Here is a 17,656-nt window from a genome sequence, read left to right as displayed (position 1 = left end):
AGCAGTTTAAAAGCAGAGGAAACAGTTTTTTGCTGTCACACCAGCTGAGCACGTCTCTCTTGAAACACCTAGGCTTATACCTGGATAAGTAAGAAGAGCAATGAGGCCATGATTCCTATATGTACCCTCCTGGACAGAGTTTGAGGCAATAAAGATACATTTTGAGGGCTCAAAAACATATTTAACTTATAACATCAATCATCCTAAAAATATCTCGGCAAAGAAAATTTGTTTTTCTCTTTTAATTCCTGTTTCTGTTCATTTCTGCCCCAAATACTCATCCACCTAACCGCCTGCCTATCCGTCCATCCATCCATCCATCCATCGATACGATACGCAGGTGTGGTGACGATGACAACGCGGAAGTGTGTTTTCAAAAGTGCTGCTGGGAGCTGCAGGAGTCAACCGTCTCAGACAAGATGTCCAAACACGACGACGACGTCCGATACTGCCACAGATTCTCCTACATTTTCCTCAAATTCATCCTGTTCTTTTATTCCATCGTCTTTTGGGTGAGTACGTTGAAAGAGGAGTGTGCGCTTTGTTTGTGCAGATATCACTGCTGGCCGGGGGGGGGGGATAGTGTGTGCGTGTTTCAGTTGGGGCTGAGTTTGTGTTTGTGAGCCGTTCAGGTTCATAGGGGAATATAAATAGATGTTTCTATGACTTTATCCGCTCTCCTATTAATAGTGCGCAGTGTGAGCTGCGAAGCGACAGGTGCTGTACCTGTGGAGTTTAATATCTTTCTGACGGTAAACTAAACGTCTGCCGACTACGATGTAGCCACACCTTCCCCTGCGCACCTTTACCCTGATCCTACCTGTCTGTCAACACTGCGAAAGAAGAAACAGAAAGAAAAGAAATCCGATCAGCAGATTTAGGCTTTTTGTTTTTGTCAGGGAGATTTCACAAATTGTGGGAGCGTGTTTTGTTGCGTCCTGCTGTGGTCAGGCTGCACCACAACATAAGTGACGTGTGGGTCAGCACATGACATGTTCTCAGTAAATGACAGTGATGAAATAACAGCATAAAATTGCTGACAGCGTTACTCCAGTAATGTTTCCTGTATTTAATTGTGTCTGCATGGTAGAATTAAGTTTGGTCATCTACATGGACACTAAGTAAAGGTTTAAAAAAAAAAAAAGCCCTTTAGGTTTGTGTCTTCATGTAATGCCAGTTTGACTTCAGCACTCTCAGCTGAAGGTATTCTTTATCACTCTGGTTGTGTGTTTGAGATCGTTGTCATGCTGCAGAATGACTTTGGGCCGGCTAGATGCCTCTCTGTTGGTATTATGTGTTGGATAAGAATCTGAATAAAAATGTAAACATCTAGAGAAGTGGTTGAAACGTTTGAACAGTTTCATGATAGGAGTGTACCCTTACACAACCACTTGCACCAGAACAGTGTCTGATAAAAGTGTTAAAACCATTTTTTTTTATTGAACATAAAGGAACTAAGACACGGATCTAAAGCATCTGGGATTCATTACTCATTTATATATTTACGGGAGGAGTCTGTCATACATGTAAAATGTGGATAATGCATCATTCAAGTACTGCTTTTTTGTCAGCAAGTAAAGTATAGTTCCTATTTTTTCACCATTGTTTTTGATCTTCTGACATTTTAGCATTGTATCATGAGTGTGGTGATCTTCTCAAACCTCTTGCCATCCCAGTGTAACAGAGAAAGGTCACCAAAGACACAGTTTTACATTTGCAGTGTCTCCTGAGTCCTTAGTTGTTGTTGGCTTTATGGAGCTTTTAAGTGAGTTTCGGCTGTCTGGCCTGCAACTTTACTGTTTTGGTTCAACCCCACTTCTCTCAGAGTGTCATCTTGGATCAATTTCAAAGAAAAACCTCAATGCACTAACCTGCTCGGCACCAATCAACAGCCACTAACTGACTAGCTGGTGAACATGTGGAGCATTTAGCAGCTAAACAGCCAATAATGTTAATGTTCTCAGTTGTTTGTCAAGAAAAACAGTTAATTGGAGTGTTTCCTTTAATGAGATCAAGTGAAGTAGAGTGTCCCCTGAAGAGCATCCTTTTCCAAGCTACTTATTTGTCAAAATAATTATTCAGTTTACAACCTTCAAAACATTTTCATAGCAGCAATGGGAGCTTTATATTCCCACCTTACTGGGTATCATTTTGATTGGTAATATGGACCCTTTGCAGTAACACATTTTCAGCTGTTAGAATCGTCAAACTCTTTCCCAGTTAGAGATTTAATGATAAAATGTAAGAACGAGAGATACATTTCCTAATGATTATAAGTTACTTTCATCGGCTGGAGATGACACTTGTTTCAACAAATATCTTGAAATAACTTTTATAAAACTGAAACAAGATATTTTGAAAGCTTACGTTGAGTCTTTGTCTTTTTAATAAAGGTATTCTTCAACAGCTAACCCTGCAGCTGCTCCCTCTCATGACAACATGATATATTGTATATTTGTGAAGGCAGATGGCTGATTGACACAACACTTTGTGCACTAAGAAAATCACTCATTTGTTTCTTCTTTGGTACATTTCTGAAACATTTATTCATGGCGAGAGAGGGTGATGCAGAGAGATGCAGAGGACTCTGTAATGGGTTTATTATGGTGAATGAATGCTATGAATTATATATTTACTTTGCTCCTACAGCTTGTTGATTCAGTCATGTTACAAAGACAGTTTCACAATTCTATGTCTCTGAGGAATGTGGTTTATCGCATGAGTAAAGACCAGTTTTGGTCATATCGTCATGGGAAACCTGGATGCACCAGCAGTGATCCTGACATAATGTTTCATGAAATAGGTGTGTGGAAGTCAGTTCAACTTATTTTTAGTTCACTAGATATTTTCGGTAATAATTTTCCTCAGCTCTTGTAATTACTGATGGAAACAAAAAATACTGAGTATAATAATTGGCTACTTTATTGGCAGCATTGCAGAGCAGTATTGATTCTCTGGAAGTGATTTATTGGAAAGTTTGTTTTGCTTAAACAAATTATTGTTGTATATTGTCAACCACAGATCTTTACTTTCTTATATGACAATTGATCGTTGAAACTACCCCCAAAAAAGAAGCTTGAAGAATGTAATTGGCTCTCTCTGTCTTTACTTCAGACTTGAATGTACAGTCGTCCTCTTTTATAATGAATATAATGATCCGTTTTTCACCCTCAGTCCGTGTCCTGCAGGACAGAATGTGCTGGACATCAGCTGCTGAGGGTGTAAACAGGCGAGCTAAACAATGTTTGAGGAACAATGTACAGGAGATGATGAGTAATTTCCTGCTTACTGTGGAAAACAATCTTAAGTCATACACAGACAATGACTTAATGTCATCTAGCGTATAATCAAACGTGTTCTAGTTGACAAAGACCCAATCAAAACAAAAGCAAAGCTCAAGCGTGACAAGAATACCTCATCTTTACGAGTCTTTGAAATCCATCCTCATTTAAATTCAGATTTCAAAACAAGGGACAACATGCAAGCAGTGCGTTAGCAGAGCACATTACACTGACATGAGTGGAGCAGTGTTAAGGGATCTATGATTACCATCTGCAATTTGCCACAAATTGTTCATTCCTTTCGGTTGAATCTTAGATTAAAACAAAAGCAGCTGGTGTGTTTCTTTCTAACTATAACCCTCCCAGTTTGTTTCAAACTCTCAACTCCCTACATGTTGATTTTATTTCAGTCTGATGTGTGAGGTTATCTGCTTTTCTTTGCCTTTTTTTTTACCCAGCGGAGGCTTACTGAACTCTCACAGGAAAACCTTTCATACTTAGGACTTCCTATTTGAAATAGGTCTTTGACGTTTGTCCACTGAGCAGACGTAATCGCAGTGTAATTTGGGACTGCGGGAATCATTACATTCTTGACCTTTCACAATCCAGTAACTTTTAACGGCATTATATTCCTGTCAAAGCAACATGTTCCTGTGGAGTTTTTGAATTATTGTACCATGGACAATGTTTCTTCAAATAATTAGGGCCCAATCACCGAGGGTGTGAAGACCGTATTGTAATGTTGCTATTGTAATTTTTATTTTGTATATTTATTTTTTACTGGTATTGCGGTGAGTAGAGCACACTTAATTCATTCTCACCTTCTCTGTACAGAAGTTGCAGCATTCATACCTGCAAAACCTCTGCAGAAAGAACCAAAAAGTACCTGCATGCCGAGATAGTTTTAAAGGTTTTTTGGGGTTTTTTTTGGATAATTTTTGCGAACTTACCGTTCATGTTTTTCTTTACTCTTAATGCTCGTGGGAGACTTTGACAGGTGCTTTGACTGATTGCACAAAAAGCTGCTGCCACATGTTAATTGGATATAATTGACCTTTTAAGGATCACATTCACAATTTTAATTTCTATTTAAAAGAGCTTTATTGTGGTGTATTATTCAGTTTGCAGGGAACACAATGTAGCTGTTCAGTAGTACTGCTGTCTGAACACCAGAGAAGGCACCATTAGTGGGCTGTTTTACTTTTGTTTTGAAAAATATCCGCTTTCAATTTTTTTATTACTAATTTGTGTTAAAAATATTATTTATTTACCCCCTGCTGGAAGTTTGTTGAACATCTAAATTGTATTTGCAAGTTTTGCTGAAATTTGTGGTTTGAACACAGAAGAAAGAGAGTACGGTATTTAATTCAAGTACATTTGTTCTTTTCCTCTTCCCACACGTTCCCTGCAGAGCGGTGACTGTACACATAACATGTAATTGAGGAAATTATGAGGCTTTGGCATTTGCCCATTGTTTTATTATTTTAGTCATATTTAAAGGTGCTGAAATTATATGAAATCAGACACCTGCTGGTTTCGCATGTGTCGCAGGTGTTGAAGCTGATGACTAATCTTTCGTAACTGCTCCCGCTTTATGTTTCCAGTTAATAGGCGGGTGTATCCTGGCCATTGGCATCTATGCGGAGGTAGAGAGACAACGCTACAAGACCCTGGATGGAGTATTTTTGGCCCCAGCTATAATCCTGATCCTACTGGGAATCATCATGTTCGTTGTTTCATTCATTGGAGTCTTGGCTTCACTGAGGGACAATCTAACTCTGTTGAAAGTGGTGAGTGGTGCACTGAGACCTATGTAAACAAAGTGGCTGCATTTATGCTCAGCATGACCATTTTCTGTTTAATCTTGGTTTTTATAATGACACACTCCAGATGCAATGCATGCTTTCACTGTGTTTATTTTCTTATTTACAAGGCAGAATTAGTTAGGAACCACTGTTTTAATATTTACCTTTATTTGTACCAATAGTTCACTTAAAATCACAGTAAAACCTGCAAAAAAAAAAAAAAAAGATCCAAATACGTACTTAAAGTTGCACTGTAAGTCAGTGATTTAAGATTGGAAAAGGCTGATAATGTGATTAATATGGAGTTGAAGGTTTGTATGAAGATCCTCTGGAATTTGTGTTAGCTGCAAACACAAATATACTGAATGGGTTAATTTCTTATTTTCTAATAGTGGTAGCTGACCTGTTCTGGTTCTGTTCTGATCCGTTTCCCTGCATCATAGTTACAATAAAACGGTGAACTAATGAAGATAGAGTTTGAGAAAATATACCCGCTTGGGAACGAGATGTTCCCAGACAATGACCATATGCATGAGTGGCAATATTTTTTTATCTTTAAACTGTAGCTTTTGAGTAAAAGTTGGTGGTACCAAGGTGAGGATTTACTTGTTTCAGCAACAGAATAGTTTTTACTCTACAAAAAAATAATAGCAACTGCATGTGAGCTTATGTGTCTGTTTTGTACCAACACAGAAGAAGACATGCAGAAGAGGACATGCAGTGAATTAATGGGTGAAGAAAGGCAGACAGTAATGAAGATGTTGTCTTAAATTAATATAGTCATTGTAAAACATGTTAAAACAGGCAACCTCTTTTATGACGTCAAAGTGAAGCATATCCTACAATGAGAAATGTTTGAAAATGTGATTTCAGTGACGCGAGTAGTCTAAAAATGTGCAGTATGTGATAAAAAGTAGAAGGCAGACTTTAGTGCATAAGTTGCTGGCTAGTCACGGAAATTCAAACACCTTATCTGTACCTCTATACAAGACACCTTAACTGTTAAGAGATGTATAGCTTCAAGGCAGTGGGGAAAACCCTGATTTCATCATATCTAACATGTCAACAGTTTAATTTGAAGTGCGCAATGTGTAAGTGTATAATGTCTCTTCCTGTGTGTTGTGTCACAGTTCATGTACACCCTGACGATATGTTTAATGCTGGAGCTGCTGGGAGGAATCTTGGCTCTGGCGTTCCGCAACCGGGTGAGCTGCTCAAAGTGTTGATCAATGACCTGCTAGTTTCTAAGGCTCTTACCTCCTTTTTTTATTTGTTATTTTTTATTTACACACACAAAAACCAAAAAAAGTCATTCAAACCCAAAGTATGTACATTTTAAATCATTTCAAGGTGGGCAGTGAAGGGATGTGGGAGTAAAGTGGATCTAATGTAGAAAGGAGCAGGACAACCAGTGGTTTTATACAGCAGCAAATTGACACTGTTTATCATTAGTGAGAGATACAAACCGCATCCTAACATGAACCAGACACTGTATGTTTGGTGGAAAGATAAAAAAAATTTTGAATAATGCTGGTGTTATTATGTGTTGTATGGACCATTAGATTGTTATCTTGCATCTGGAGCATTGCTCTGAACTGATAGATCGATTCTCTGTTAACATGGATGACGACTCTGAATCGGACCCTCTGATCTCTGCGGTACCTCAAGGGTCCATTTTGGGTCCAGTTCTGTTTAAATTAAATATGCTGCCTCTTGGGTCTATTTTTAAAATACGCAACACTGACTATCACTTGATATCACGATGATACTCAGATGTACTGAATTTTCCTGCTGCCTTTTCTGTAAATTCTTTAATAAGTTGCTTAGCTAGAGTTAAAACTGGACTTTTACAAAAATATTCTCAATCTCAGAGATCCGTCTAAATCCATCTCACCTACCAGCAGTGTCACTTGATAATCGTTCATCCTGTCTCTGCCCTGTCACACCCCACTGTTAACCTCATGTAAAGTACCTGGGTCTTATTTTTGAATCTTCTTTTAAGTCAGACCTGCAGATTAAATATGCAATCAAAGCCAGCTTCTTTCAGCTAAGCATTTTAGCTAAGGTCAGGCCCTTCCTTTCCTTTAAAGACCTTGTGAAGATCATTTGTGCTTTTAGTACTTTGAGGTTGGACTATTGCAAACAGTTATCCTTGTTGTAGTTTGTACAAAATGCTGCAGCAGGTCTCCTAATGTGTTGTTCTGGCTTAATGTTGTCTCTAAGGTTTTTTTTAAATTATTTTGTTTAATTGCTCTTCAAACAACTAAGCCACTAAAGACAAGCGGCCTAATTGTGTGAAGTCTGTCTGATTTGTCTTAATTCTGTCAGATATTAATAAACTGACTTGAATTGTTCTGAACTAATGAGCCATCATCAGCTACATGACATGAAACTTACACTGGGACAGTATCGGAATCAGTCAATTCAAAGAGTGGATAGGATTCAAATTTAAATGTCATAAACCCCCGTCCCTGACCTGTTTTTATGTGTTTTTTCTCTGGCTTTTGCACCTTTTAATGTTCTTCTTTTTTGTTTCCTGTATTGTCTTGCTTTGTATCCTAGCATTCAGTTTTTGATCGCGACCCTCCCTGCAATAAAATCCTAATAATGTTCCTGAACATACGGACACAGCATGATCAGCTGTTTGTCTGCGGTCATGACAAGAGAAGCAGCTCCCTCCGAAACAAGTTGTGATCAATACTTTGTATTAAAAAAAGACAGAACAGAAAGGCTTTACATGGTTTAAACACCTTAAATAGTCATTTGACTTATGTTATGTATTCTCTAATGTAGAGGCAATTAGCCCAAATGACTAGACCAGATTTTACAGCAAATAAAGAACATTTTGTTAAGATGTCTTCATCTGCTGCTGGAGGCAGAAGCGTTTTCAGTTTAGGTGAACCGCTTCCTGCTGAAATTATTGGAAACTGACAGAAATCAACACAATATTAAGTCAGTGTATCAGACGTGTATTTTATGAAACATAATTTAATGCAAAACATATGTTATCTTGACATTCCCACCTTAAAAGATTTGCCTTTTTAAATGTTAAGAAAACAGGAACTGCTGTCCAATACTAACTAAGCTATCTCCTTAAGTGTGTAATATAAATAAGAATTTGCTATATAAATGAATTGTCTCTCCTTTACCTTTAGTGGTCAAAATATACTTACTTACGGTGTACCGTATAAAGTAGGCTATTGAACTGGTATTATGAAACAGTCTCTAATCCTCTAATGCACAACTGCATGAAAGTGCTTTAAATTTCTATCCAAACAAGCAGGAGAGCTACTGTTCCCTTCACTGTGGTTGCCGTTATTTCTTTATCTGATTTGTTCCTGTTGGATGTGGAATTAGCACAATGTGCTGAATAACATGTCTAATGTTGTCCTTAGATGTGTGATTTATTGCATTTTTTATGTTTTTTTTTTTAATTTGATTTAAATATTATATTCTATTTAGTTATATATAGAGATGTATTGCTAAAAAAAAAAAATACTTCTATAGAGCAAAATATTACGTGTCTGTTTGTGGTGTTTTTGGCGGTTCAAAGGCTGAAGGTGCTTTAAGCGGTATGTGTAATTTGTGATATTGGGTTATATAAAGGAAATTTACTTATGTCTTTCTCATTTCCATGAATACCATGTTATGCCTGATTGTGCAGGAGGCATTAAAATACTTCATTTTATTTCTGTCAAATGAAAACCTTTGACGTGTGAAAAGACGTGTTGCAGTTTATGGTTATTAAGATAGCTGAATGAATGTGGAGGGTTTTTCAGTCACACCTGAAGATGAAGACGGTTTCATGTAACAGACACCGGTAGAGGATTACTGCTACTCATGTAACGATGAAGGTGTGATACCATCAGTCCTCTGCTGAGATATTAATTTAGTCAGTTTCCCTCTTCAAAGGCTCTCATTAATAAATACCTGAATGTGGTTCTGTGGGGAAAAGCTTGAGAATCAGTCTATCTTTTCATCTTTTTTAAGCTGTTTAATCATCTAATTTACATGACTGTTACATTAGAGGTATTAAGGCCCATTTTGTATTTTATGTCCATCAAAAGAAAAGCTAAATTATCAACATTATAACCGTACATTTTAGTCTCATAATAGCACTTATATTTAAAACACATTAAAGACCCAACTTCTCATTTGTCATTCTCCTATTTTAACTTTGTATCATTTACATTGAGATGAAAACAATATACCAGTGCATGAGAAATGTGTGCATTTTAATACGATTTCTGTTTCTTGGCTGTAAGAGTAGATTCTCATATAAATTAATTTATTTTTCTTCATCCAATTTCTATGAACACAATATTTAAGGTGATAATACCGTATGAGTTTATGGTAAATTCTTTAATAATCGTTCATTTTCTTCTGCCTCAGAGAAGCACCTAAGTAGACCATAAATCTGCACATGGTTTAAATGTGTTTGCCCTGCCCCTATAGATTTATGGTGAGGACCTGATATATCCAAGGGAGGAAGAAAAGAAATTAAATGAAAAATTCAGTCTGTGCGACTTTCATTTTTATGAGGTCAAAAGAGAAAAATTACAGAGCCGTGAGAGGTAAACAGGGAGGAAAAACTCAACGCTTTGTTGCCCCCATTTTCACAGAGTTTCAAATAATCCTTATCATGTCAGGAACAAAAAGTGGAGTGGAGAAATTGGTGAAATCAATGAACCATTACCTTTATCAAAACATGAAATGAAAAGCTCTCAATGAATTTTCTTAGTTTAGTTATAAATATTTATCCTCAGTCTCTGGATAGGTTGATGCATTAGCTTAGTGTGACACCGCTGCACCAGATTGAGACTGACAGATGTGAGCTGTCAAACTGACAATTTTTTTTTATATTCCAGTTCGGTGAATCAGTCACCTTGACTAATCAGAGCATTTCCTCTCCACAGCTGCTTGTTTGACACGCTGATTGTAGATCAGCTGTGTTGTGGATGAGCTTGCTAACATGACCTCCTCCACCTCATTTACACATACTAACTGTTTTTTTTTCCCTTCCTTACAGACGGTGGAACTACTGAACAAGAACATCCGAAAGGGCATAGTCAACTACTATGACGACCTGGACTTCAAGAACATCATGGACTTTGTTCAGAAGAAGGTAAGGTTATGTCACTCTTTATTTCCTGTAATCCGACAAGAAACATACCTGTGATCAAATCTCAAATATGAAAAAACTGAATTGGCTTTTGAAATGTGCATTAATGCACTGCAGCACAGACAACAAACCTGTTTATTGGTACAAGGCTTAGGATTTATGGGGGGACAGCATGCTCCACCAACACGCTGTGAGCATCCACTTGGCTGCGTGTTTTTTGTGTCCAAAAATAATCAGGAGTGTTCAGAGCCGTTGCTGTGCACCTGCTCGCAGAGCACATCACTCTGCCACACAAACACAGCCAGACGCCAAAGACCTCTTTTCTGGAAGCACACAGGGATGCAGTGCCCGCACACAGCTAACTGATCACATATTGAAACTAAGAAGGCCTGCAACAAACTCCTCTGATAAGCACAGGAGAGAAGACACATGTTCCTTAAGTCTGCAGGCCACAGGCCTTGACCAACACCTGTACCATTGGAGCAGCATTGTCTCTTGATTAAATGAAAATTGAGGCCTCAGAAGTGCTTACTTGGCTGTTGTGCGGCAGGATGAATCACCTGCCTCAACACAAATTTTTCCGCTGTTTAACTGTTTAACCTGAATCAATAAGTCAGAACTTTTACACATTTACAGACTGCCGTATCTGACAGCCTTTGAACATTTTCTGTGAAAGTTAGGACAACAGTTATATCACATTTAACGATTTCTGTGTTTTCTATGATTTATTCATGGTTTGAGGCACCAGCAACCAGCAACTTTACTGTTTTGGTTGTGCTCACAGCTCTGAATGTTTTGTTTTGGGCCAAAACTGCCAAATGGCAGGCAGACGCATTGTGAAGTGTTTAGAAGCCAAATGTTTCCCTCAGGAACAGAGCTAAAAAGTAAAGTGAAATACAACTTAAATTCTACAACAATTCAACCTTGATGCTGGTATGCTTCATATCAGATGGCTGTGTAAGTAAACAGTTGTCTGACGAGTTCTCCATATTAAGGTGATAACACAACAGTGATGTATTTGATGTTTTCACAGCCCCAAAGAAATACAATTGAGACATCCGTCCTGGTTTATTCTGCCAGGAATAGTTGTTGTATAGTTTGACATAGCAAAATCTTAGAAACCTGACTTGGCCATATTTATTTTAGCATGCCTTTCTGTCAGAGATCAGCACAGCTTGACAAACCTGTTGCTTGTCATGTTCAAAAGCAATCTCACTTCATCATCGGCACAAACAAAAGAGGGTCTTCTGGCTTGGCAGCAGATTTATCCTGTGGTGGGCTGTAACTTGATACCAACAAGCATTGCCTCAGTGGTGTTTGAAAGCCATTTGGTAAAAGTGAGAAAAGCTTCTTTCTTATTTCCCCCTTTTCAGCTGCTGCTGGCTGGCTCAAGTGTCTGGCAGTAGGAGAGATTTGTGGGGGTTTTTTAAGGACAAAACACAATCAGAAAAACGTGCTGGGGATTGAGGCTGTTTTCACACCTTAATAGGAGCCTGTGGATTTATGTGTTTTGTGAGCACAGTGGCCTAGATTCAGCCGCACTGTTGTGTTTGTGTTGAGTAAATGGAGACACATCATATAAGATGGAAAAAAAGGATTTCTGTGTGTGTGTTTGCATGTGAACAGTCAGAGTAGCTCGCACTGATTGTGTGTATATGTGTGCGTTGAGATAAACTGAGCATGGACCTGCACAGTAGAACATCACAGATTATTTTTTCATATTTGAATGTGTTATTAAGCTCTGGACAGCCTGATATTCAGAGTGGAAAACATGGATTGCCTGGAATTTTAGATGAGGTAGTGACAAGTGATTCACAGATAAACTCATTCCTGCTGAATATTGTCAGCTGAATCATTTTCTGTGTAGTTTGAACAGGTCGGATGAGCCTTTCCTGCAAAGTGCCAGGTGGTTAAATGTAAAATGAACAGGAAATATGTTAAAAAATATATAATTTCATTTTGTGTCCTGTCGTAGAAGCGGTCCATGTGTGTGCTTCTTTCCTTTTTCATTGGATGTGGCTCCCTCTCCTTTTGATCCATTATATTTCCCTCAAGGTTTTTCAAAGTTTGAATCGGACTCGTCACCTTCATGTGTAAAAGATAATGACAGCAGCAAAGAAAGGTGGAAAAGTTTTGGTGGAAAACACCTCGACAGCCTGAACAGGTGCCTACGTGCGTAGCTTTTTGTTATCGAACAGCATCTGAATCAAAACATTTTTTTAACTTCCTGAAATACAACTTTTGCAGCAGTGATTGGCAGGCATGATTTGATTTATGTGTGCAACTAAGCGTAACATCATGAATGCCTTTGAAGAGAGACTGCCTGAGAGTGTGTTGTTATCCTCATTTACACAATTCACAGCGTCTCACCCCTTTTTGCTAATAGGAGCAATTATGCTATTATGTTAGCATTATGTTATTAGCATAAATGGGTGCTACTTTTGTGACTTTTCACCTCACCTTTGAAGGTGACCTTTCACAGCGGGTATAAACACTTTTAACGTGTTTGTGCAGCACTTTGAATGAAGGTGTTTAAAGCTGAAAAAAATGTATTGATTAATTTGTTACCCAAAAAATAATCTACAACTACTCTGATAATTTATTTGCAGTCATTCAGTCATACGCTGTTTTCCAAGTGGCACAAACACTTACTTTTTTATATCATATTTAATATATCGATATTCAAGTACTATACAAGAAAGAGTCTTAACACGTATATGTGAGTGTACTGAGAGAAGTACGTCATTTTACAACAGAAACCCAGTTTCCAGTTTTTAATTTCAGAGGATTTGTGGCTTTTTCTTATCTTAAATATCTATTGGTTTATTTGAGACAATAATCATCACAATGAGACTTAGATAATGATTGTTGGTATCAGCCCTAAGCTATTTAGTGTGAACCATACTTTACCTGTGTTTCCAGTGACAAAGACCACCTGCAAGCTTTCTCATCATGCTGTCAAATTATTAATTGTTTCAGGTGAGCAACAGCAGAAAATAAGAAAAACCTCAACCTGAGGCACAACATTAATTCATGTATTAGTGAGTGGTCACATCATATCCTGTATAAAGTTAATTTCAAGCTGGCCTTTCCGTTCACTGCGCCTCACTCTTTAATGGAGCTGTGATCATTCACCTGCAATGGCTGCTTCTGTCCTCAACACTGTGGAAGACAGGGAGGGCCTTTTCCCCACACAATTACTTGACACTTGACAAATTTCAGCCATAATATTGACTACTGCAGTGTCTTATTGCAAGAAGCTTAAATTTTCCCTTATTAGAGGAAACTTCAGCAGCTGCAGACACCCCGTTTCATAAACACCAAACAGCTCAAATATTTCTTTCCATTTATTGATGATAATTTACGCTGCAGCGCAGGATTCTGCTGCGTATACTGTACCAAGAAATCTTTCAGTACTGCAAACAACAAAGTAATTCAGTAATTTGGACAGACAGCACTTCATTTCCTCAGGTCTCTGTGGTTGTTTGAGACAAAAAGTGAATTTGCATATTTATGAGTTAATTTGGGATTCATCACTGGATATATTAGGGGCATTTAGACAGAACAATTCTACGCACAGGCACTCATTTTATTTTCAGTGAACTCAATTTTCTGTTCATTAAAAAGCACACAGATAGTGTTAGTGTCCATTAAAATACAATAAAAAAATGTACAACACGTATTCATCTTTTGCATGTGTTATTTGAGATGTTTTAAGTTTACTTTTGGAGCATGTACACAGTTTTGATACATCTTTTGTTATCCTGCATTTTAAAGTAGGACCGCAGCCACCAAGAGCAACTTAACCACATCTGAATCTTATTCTAGTCTTGATGACTTATGCAGTTTCAAAACTAACAGATGATTATCTGAGAGGTCCAAGTCAAATCAGGTAAATTTTATTCAATATCACAAATAATATAACTGTGTCAGGGGGCTTTGCAATCTATACAACATATAACACTTTCTATCTTCAGACCCTCCAAAGTCAAAGTAAGATTGTAGTCAGTTGGCAAATAAGAAATATACTGGAGACCCAAATTATTAACCCCTTAAGACCCACCAGCCTAAATTCAGACCAAAGAGAAACTCTTCATCAGATTGGCATCATCCCATTCATATTGAGCACAGTTTGAAAGCACAAAGCCTCGTACGGTGTAAACCAAATATAAGATATCAATACCACCGAAACAATAGCAGCAGCTATAGTTCCTCACTTTGTAATGAGAGTGTGTATACAGCAGTTTCTTAACTCTTCTGTCATCTACAGGGGCACATACTGCCCAAAATGAAAAAGTCCCAGTGTACAAAATGCTTATAAGCTTTTATTATTTTTTTAGGTAAAAAAATAAAGGGAGTGAATTTTAAAAGAAAAATCCACTCTATATCAGGATATCCAATCAGTGTTGATGTAATAAATTTCTTAATAACTTCTCTGGGCCTCTGGGAGTAGCTAAAAAAGCAGTGATGTTAGTGATGTCTGCCACAAAGTGGCAGGAAAACTAATTGAGCTGTATGGGTCGCCGGGGGCCACTCTCGATGCCACACAAAACAAAACTTTGTTCTTTTGTATTGAAACTAGTTACATTACAAACCGTGAAAATGGCGTCCCAAAATAAGAGTGGAGAGCACGTTATGGACGAGGATACATTTTTAGTTGGATTTTCAGCCATATAAATGTGTCAGAGAGAGGCCGAGCTGTGGCTGCATTAGCCATGGAAGAGGATATTTGCCAGCAGTCCCATCCTAAAACTCCGCCACAAATAATAAACAGTGACTGGTGGTGTTTTTGCTCAAATTGCCATCTGATGCTGAAAAGATTCAGAAACAGAATCATTCTGCTGCAGTGAATTTCAGCATTGGCAGTTTTTGTTGGTTTTTAACGCTGATCGGGAGTGTCATGTGTGCATGACTATTCATGAAAGTTTTTTCCTCAGATGGATAGATGTGATCTGCAGACCATCCTCAGGATGTTGTGGATAGTCAACAAAGTGGGCAAAGGCGGTGTTACATGGTAACATTGGACAGACAGTTTTCTCAAAATGTTGTTAACAATATCTGCTAATATTACTGTATGTGATCAGTACTCGTAGCTTCCTATAAATAACCACCTTCTTTCCCGTCTTTTGCTCTCTGAAAACAGTATTGTCTGGCTGCTTATCTTTTTTTGTTGTTGTCAATTGGATGCTACAAGGGGAGCAACTTGGCAAAGGGAACCAAATGATTTGGGGGTTTGGCATCAGAGGGTCTCGCACAATGCAACCAGCTACATGTAGACTCTGCTAGTCTGACTCTGCTGGCAGGAAAAGTCATCAATATTCAGCTTTATGGGTCAATATGGCAGCAGTGAGGAAATCATTGCTTCAGCTGACTACATTAACCACCAACATGAAAAGTGATGAGTTTCTCCTTTTAAGGAGTTAAGGGCTGATAAAATTCAGAAGTTGAATCTGTAATCGTAAATTAATATGTACTTGAAGTCTGGGGTTATTATAAGCTGTTTTTATTGGAAATATTTCTTCAGCAGAAAGTAAAACTAACATGCTCTATGCTTTGGCTTGTTGGTTACAGTCATACAAACATTTAGCCTCTGTGGCCAATAAAGTAAAGTGAGTCAGAGGAAAAACAGCTCCTTTATTATTTCACGTTTAACCACCTGACTGTCATGTGGTTAAAGGTGATTTGGTGGAATTATGTAATCAGAGGTAATTAACTTTAAGAAATGGATAGGTTATTTAACGTCACTCCAGCTGTCTGTTATTGACCCCTGGCTTAATCTCTGAGACCTGGAGAAATCCTGATTGATCAGTTTGGTTTATACAGCGTGTACATCCATCAGATAGGAGGCGGGTTTAACACCACCAGGAACAGTCCATCATTTACGTGGCGCGATAGATTGTTTGGTCCGATTGTAGATCCTCTGCAGCTGAACATTATCATGACGAGCTAGTTTTTTTGCCAAAATTATACACTAGTAAGATGAAGTTCCCACTTAATTTGTGGCAGTAGTGGTGTAGCTTTTTAGTAATAAAAAAAACGATATGCTAACCACCCTGTCATAGTTAGCAATAAAGATACAATATTGTGCATGTCTGTAGTTTATAGTGAAAAGAGAAATGCCACATCTGTTGAGCTGCAGTCAAATACTTACTGTGTCCTACTCTGTCAGTATTAAACACCTCATTTTTGTAATTCAACGCATCCATTGACACGTTTTGAACCCACCTTGACTAGTTTGTAGTTTTTGTAGAAGTCTGAAAACCTTCTGAGGACCAGTGCAAATTGCATGAAAGTGCAAACTGAATGCTTGTCATACCACATCCAATTAAAAAAATATCTTCTGGAAAGACAGACCCAAATATAAAGGAAGTTATCGTCCATCCCTGAAGTATACTAATAGCCTATTCTGTAGATTCTGTTTAATGTAAATCTGTTTTTAGACTTCAACTAGGTTTATTAACATAATGATTTAAGATTAATTTTACATTGGTATACTGTGCTAATTGTGTTGAAGAGTATTTTTCACTAGTATTTTCTGAAGTAAAGTAAGTCTAATGTAAGTACTACTTTTTAAAAGTAAATTTTTAATTTCTCTATATGTGATGTATTAAGATATAAAATATTAGGCTAGTGGAAGTAATTTCCACTTTGCTTAAGATTATCTTCTACAAGTGCAATAATGCCTGTAATGCAATAATAGTTTGAATACAATTCTCAATTAGTAACATACTTATTTACAATGTACTAAAATTGGCATTTAACTGAAGACAAATTTTAGTATGTTCATTGTGAGTGTTTTTTTTTTTATTGAAAATGTACAAATACGCATACAAAATTATGTTGTTGATTTCATCACGTTAAGTTTTTAATACTTAATGGTTTCAATTTATTACAAGGTATTTTACATTTAAATACATATCATGTATACTATTTAACATAAAATATTGTATGATTCCTTTTTTTGTTTTTACTTGGTTAGTCCACTAATAATCGGAGGAATTGGAGGATATGCAAATAAAAATAAGACATCTTTGAGTTTTATTCAGTGATGTAGTCCAACAGCAGATGACATGTATCTGGGTTCCACCAAAAGTTTAACCATGTAGGACTCTATTTCTTGCTCTATATTTAACACGCAGTAGATGTTAATAAAATAACATCACAAATACTTGTGTAAACAGGGCCTCATTTGAGCACTGTCCTGAAGTCTTATCCTCTCAGTCATTGCTTTACAGAGACAACCATTTATATTTATATATTTGTAAGTAAAATATGCTCAAATGTCAGCAAAAACATGCTTTCTCCAAAATCATCAAATGCGTTACCGCTGATTGCTTCAGTGCAATTTAACTGTGGCAGGAATGTCAAAATAAGGGAAGAAAAAGAGAAAAGTCTGTGTACGCTGAAGTTATTTTTTTACTGACAGAAACATTGATCTGTGTCCTTCC

At 37.4% G+C, this 17,656-nt stretch overlaps 1 protein-coding gene across 1 annotated transcript in view; it reads left to right on the top strand.

Annotated features, from left to right (window-relative positions):
- tspan15 (tetraspanin 15) overlaps positions 1 to 17,656 on the top strand; it is a 32,566-nt gene that overhangs the window by 2,807 nt on the left and 12,103 nt on the right. Inside the window, exons 2-5 of the mRNA XM_069174077.1 lie at positions 341 to 512; positions 4,886 to 5,071; positions 6,217 to 6,291; positions 10,116 to 10,211. Coding sequence (XP_069030178.1) covers positions 420 to 512; positions 4,886 to 5,071; positions 6,217 to 6,291; positions 10,116 to 10,211 — 450 coding nt within the window. The 5' untranslated portion in view covers positions 341 to 419. The remainder of the gene's footprint in view (positions 1 to 340; positions 513 to 4,885; positions 5,072 to 6,216; positions 6,292 to 10,115; positions 10,212 to 17,656) is intronic.

This window comes from Embiotoca jacksoni, unplaced genomic scaffold (genome assembly GCF_022577435.1).
Source record: "Embiotoca jacksoni isolate LCO1_2020_lvr unplaced genomic scaffold, fEmbJac1.0.p SCAF_6, whole genome shotgun sequence".
NCBI classification, from domain to species: domain Eukaryota; kingdom Metazoa; phylum Chordata; class Actinopteri; family Embiotocidae; genus Embiotoca; species Embiotoca jacksoni.
Note: the sequence above shows the minus strand (reverse complement) of the source record. Positions and strands in the feature narration are given on the sequence as shown.